Raw genomic sequence first — 5,295 nt, 5'->3', positions numbered from 1 at the left:
CTCCCCCCCCTCTCCCTCCCCCTTCCCCCGAGAATGACGCCGAGGTGAGCGGGTGCGCCTCGGTGGTCGGCCGCGCCTCCAGTTTCACCACCGCCGGTTGTATTTTCCCTTCTCGTTGTCCACTACCTCCTCCTCCTCCTCCACCACCTTCTCCTCCTCTAACCGTCACCCCTGCGCATCCTCGTCGTCGTCGTCGTCGTCGTCGTCGTCGTCGTCGTCGTCGGCGTCGTCGTCGTCGGCACGACGCAGAGGGGTTTGTTTCCCGACAGTCGTAGGGCCACTGGCTCTGGCACCGTCGCGACCGACTCGCACACGGCTCGTCGATATGAAAGCGGACGTCGACGGCGACGACGATGACGACGACCGCGACGGCGTCAGCGGGCGTCAGGCATGCGTGTTGGAGAAGCCGCCGACTTTCACGCCTGCTTGCCGCGTTGCCTATCGCGCTCTCCTCTTCTTCCCGAAGCGCCTCCTTTATCCGTCTCTCTCTGTCTCTCTCTCTCTCTCTCTCTCTCTCTCTCTCTCTGGAGTACCGAGAGTCGGTGACGCGAAGCCACAAGTTGATTCGCGGGGAGGTACCAAATCCCCCCTCTCCCCCCCGCCCCCGCCCCGGCCCTCTGCGTCGATAGTCGCGCTAATGTAACTAATGTAATTTCAAATTGATCAAATCTAGGATAAGATGCTCGAATGACATCTTAAAGACGTTTACACTAATAGCTCAAAGGAGCAATGGTGATCCGATTGAATTAAATATTATTTTGTTACTTTTAACTTCCGTGTGTGTGCGTGTCAAAATGTAAATCGATCGATTTCTGTAATTAATTTCAATGTAAACGATGCCTCCCTCGTATGCTTAGGCTGGATTGTTCCATCCTTCGTTAAACTTCAGCGCACTATTTTACTCTCTCACTCTCTTATGTTCTTACTCTCTTTTACTCTTTTATTTATCAATTTAGTAGATAAATTACATCTAATTTATCGCAAAATGGAACAATCGACTTTTAGTAGACAATAAATTGAATTTAAATCGAATTTAATGTCTATACAATTTCTTGAGCTAAATTGTTTAACTCCATGGTTCTAAATTAAGGGCATATTGAGTAGAGAGGTTTATTATAGAAATGACTAAAAGTAACTCAAATTATAGACATAATTTGACATTATGAATTTAAGTGTACAAGATACTCTTCACAATTTTTTTCAAGTGGAAACGTTTTTTATCGCTCGGTCCGAACGATGAAGAATCTTTACTTTCAGCGAATGATTCTGATTCATTCGAGGAGAAAATTACACGTATCGAGCAAAGATATAATAGGATCTTTTAGTGCCTTCTCCATTTATCCGAAAATCTATTTCCGATAATAATGACCATTCCGCAAAAGTTGCGAATAAGGGTCTCGCCGATTCGAATCTAATTTAAACTTTCGGAATCCTTCCTTTAACGCATTCGATATCATCGGAAAGAACGATTTCGCTAAAGTATCTAAAAATTAGATCTTACAGATCTAAAAATAATTTTCTTGGACCATCAAAATTACAGAGGAATCTGAAATATAATGAGCAAAGTTCCAAAGTGTTGACATTCTAGCGATCAGTTTGAACGTCCTACATAGTTATTTTCATGATCCAACAAAATTATCTTTAATCTGTAACTGGCTAATCTTTAGATATTTCGGCAAAATATCCGTTCTTTCCGTAAAGAAACTTTTAAAAGTCCCGCGGCGCAAATTCGTAATCATTATTATAACATGAAGCTGTTCGAGAAGAATCTCTGTAGAAAGCAGACTTCATCAAACGAAACGAAAAAAGGCGCTTCGTCAAGAAAAAAAGAAAGAAAAAAAAAAGAGCTCAATGTCCGCGAGCTGTCGAGCGCGTCTGCGCGCTTCCGCTTCGATCGCGCGTCGCCGACGAGCGTCGCGGCGCGTATCGTTGACACTACGACACCGTGATAAGTTTACGGTACGCGTGCACCGAGATTTCTTTTTCCCGGTGAACTAGAGACCCTATAACAAAGTCGAGCAGTTTTATCGAAAGAAGAGTATAAGAAAGAACAGTATATAAACTCAATGCTTTCTAAGTGTATATACTCGTACCCTTCAAGCGATGTATCAAGCAACACACAGTGTGACATAGTGATCGTGTCATCTTTGTTTAATATTGGTAAACAACAAGGATGTAATCCACTCTATTACACTGTGCTAACTCGTTCTAGCTTGTACCATCATACGTATTCATTCTAACTTATTGAAGTTGACAAGAACGACGAGTTGCTAAAATGTTTATCATCTCGTGATCACACTCTGTTATAACTCTGTTATAGAATCTCTACAGTGAACGTACTCCGGCTGCCAGCATGTAACATGCTGGCGTGTTACGTCAACCGTGTGGTCCGCGCTCTATATTCTCGCAACACGTGTACCTATAAACCGGGCATGCCGGTTCCATCGAGATGGAAGTCCCGACGGTAATCGCAGATAGACCGATAGACCGCGGATTTCCCTTGGGGTTTCGACTTCTCTGCGAAAAACGAGCGACCTCCACGAGTTGACCCGGTCTTAGGGTCGCGCAAGATTAAAGGGATTTCAAATTGAAATAAATATATGTATATTGCAAGTGGTTTCACCTCTCGTAGGCGAGATCAGCTGATGTGTATCTTCAGACCTATTATTATTATTATTATTATTAGGCGTTAGGAACTCGAAAGCTCATTGCCGCAAATATCAAATCCCGCCACTGTTCCCGTCCCTGAGCAAGATCCCTCCATTTGTGACCCTCGTACCCCATTTCGTTAAGGTCCATTCTAATATTATCTTCCCATCTACGTCTTGGTCTACCCAATGGTCTTTTCCCATCCGGTTTACCAATTAGTACTTTATATGCAATTCGATTTTCATTTCTTCAAATTCGAATTTCAAATTCGAATTTCATTTCTTCAGACCTATACACGATCTAATTGTGGTATAAATTGTGGTCCGCCCACGGGCCGATGCTTTATTTTTACACACGCAATCGCGGGTTTACGACGCGATTGCTCGTCATTCGTCTCGCTTTCTACGATACTTTCACCGAAGCCTTCGTGAACGGCGATAAAGTGTTTTGACGTCAATGCCTTCGCTGATCGCTAATCATTTTCCCGAAAAGATACAACGCGAATTATCTTCCGTCACGCGTGACATCGGAGACGCGAGAGCGCTCCAGCAGTTCGCGATTTCTTTAGCGGGTGGAACGTTCGGTTTGTTGATGTTGATTGATCCGATATTATGTTACTCTTGTGAAATTTAAGATGCTGCGATACATGGCAAATGGTTGGCCAGTTTGATGTTTCGCGTGTCGATCGCAGTATGCAACAGCACGCACGTAGGTTGCGTCGGTCACGCGACTCTAAGGCGCTCACGCACAATAAGAGCCGCGTTTAGATTCTGTCCAAGCCAATGTGGAATGTAATATAACAGCGGGCGAACCTCCAACCCACGGGAGCCCGAAGCACGAAAAGGTCATGGTCCACGCGATAAAAAAGTATCCACGTGAATCGAATTAAGCCCTAATCTCCTCGCTCGTAACGCTAACGTATCTCTAAGTTGAAACTGCTTTCAATTCTGCCGTCAAAAGTCATCAAGGCTATTCCAAAATAGACGTAACTCGGAATGAACGACTTTTACTTTTAGCGATCTTAAATCTACCTGCCCTAGTCTAAGCCATTAGCGTGAGAAAGTCTTGCACGTGCGAACGCGTGGGTTTGAAAAATCTTGCTTGAAAAGTCTTGCTACGCGATAGCTGCAGAAATATCGATTTAACGGTATACTATAACGTAGCGGTATAACATTACATTATGGTATCTAAGTTTCTTGTTTTATTCGTTATATTTATGTATAAATCGATACAAATATATACACGTATCTGATAAAAAATTATATGAATATACCTTCTTATCACAATTGCATTTATGCAGTTAATTAATAAGCAACTTGTTAAACTTTTCAATCTTTTATCTCTCAAAATCTCCGAATTTTGCAAATTGTTTTTCTTGACCAATTAACTCTGCATGAAGTTTTCTATTTCTTCAACTCTGAAATATAAAAATTGTAAAATAGTTTTCTTTCGAAACAGTATTAACAGTATTAACAGTAAATGCTCAGAATGAACTTACGTGCGAGGAACATCCGTCATATTTTCGACTCCGGTTTCCGTTATGAGAACGTCATCCTCGATTCTAACGCCACCAAAACCTCGGAATCTCTGCAACTGTTCTGGCACAAGGAACTTCGACTGGATCGGATCAGCAAGAGCTGCATCGAGCAACTATAACGGAAATTATTCCACGTAAACGTCCGATAAGACTGGTTCTAAAGTTCGTGTAAAAGTTATTTGCCAATTGTCTCTACACTTACGCAGTCCACAAAATAACAGCCTGGTTCTACCGTGAGAACCATTCCGGCGAGCAATGTCCGCGCGGTTCTCAGCTTTCTCACTCCCGCCTCCTTCGAGCGTTCAGGATGACCAGCCAGATATCCACCAACGTCGTGCACATCCAATCCGAGCAAGTGGCCCAGTCCGTGAGGCTGGAATACTTCGTTCAAACCTGCTTTTATCATATCCTCGACATCGCCTACCAGTAGTCCACCTTTCTTCAACGATGTCAACATGACCTTATTAGCCAACAGATGCATATCTGTCCAAGCAACTCCCGGTTTCGCGGCTGCGATCACTGCGTCGCGCGCCTTCAGCACCGCGTTGTAAATCAGTTTTTGATCCTCGGTGAATTTCCCGTTGGCCGGAAAACTGCACGTAATGTCAGCCGCGTATCCACAGTAATTACCGCCCATGTCAAACAAGCTGCGTGACAGATAAGAGAACGTGTTACGCAAGCATTGCAACACGCAATGTATGTATAAGCAAATTGTAACGAATAGATCAGCTGCAACTGAAATATTACCACATATCTCCATCCTGTATGACTTTATTATTCGGCGCACCGGCGTGACCATAGTGCAGTATAGAGGAATTATGTCCAGATCCGCAGATGCACGTGTAAGATACATGCCTGCATCCTCCCTCAGCGTATACATAATTCAAAAACCAAGCTTCTGCTTTGTATTCTGGAATCCCTGGACGCATAGAGCGCATTACAGTCTTGTGAGCCTCCGAACTAATCTTGCACACATACCGCAATACTTCAATTTCTTGAGGAGACTTTATCACCCGGCTGTATAAAACAAAAAGAAGAATTTACGAAGATGCTACAAAAATGCGTTGACTTAAGAAAAATAATTACAAATTTTTTGCAAACGCCTATTC

General features: G+C 43.4%; 1 protein-coding gene across 1 annotated transcript in view; it reads right to left on the bottom strand.

Moving 5' to 3' along the window:
* Positions 1–3,799: 3,799 nt before the first annotated feature.
* LOC108749400 overlaps positions 3,800–5,295 on the bottom strand; it is an 18,267-nt gene continuing 16,771 nt past the window's right edge. The window contains exons 7-10 of the mRNA XM_018488071.1: positions 4,934–5,203; positions 4,389–4,833; positions 4,148–4,299; positions 3,800–4,066 (exon numbers count right to left, since the gene is read on the bottom strand). Coding sequence (XP_018343573.1) covers positions 4,033–4,066; positions 4,148–4,299; positions 4,389–4,833; positions 4,934–5,203 — 901 coding nt within the window. The 3' untranslated portion in view covers positions 3,800–4,032. The remainder of the gene's footprint in view (positions 4,067–4,147; positions 4,300–4,388; positions 4,834–4,933; positions 5,204–5,295) is intronic.

The sequence above is a fragment of the Trachymyrmex septentrionalis genome, unplaced genomic scaffold (assembly GCF_001594115.1).
Source record: "Trachymyrmex septentrionalis isolate Tsep2-gDNA-1 unplaced genomic scaffold, Tsep1.0 scaffold29, whole genome shotgun sequence".
Taxonomy (NCBI): domain Eukaryota; kingdom Metazoa; phylum Arthropoda; class Insecta; order Hymenoptera; family Formicidae; genus Trachymyrmex; species Trachymyrmex septentrionalis.
Note: the sequence above shows the minus strand (reverse complement) of the source record. Positions and strands in the feature narration are given on the sequence as shown.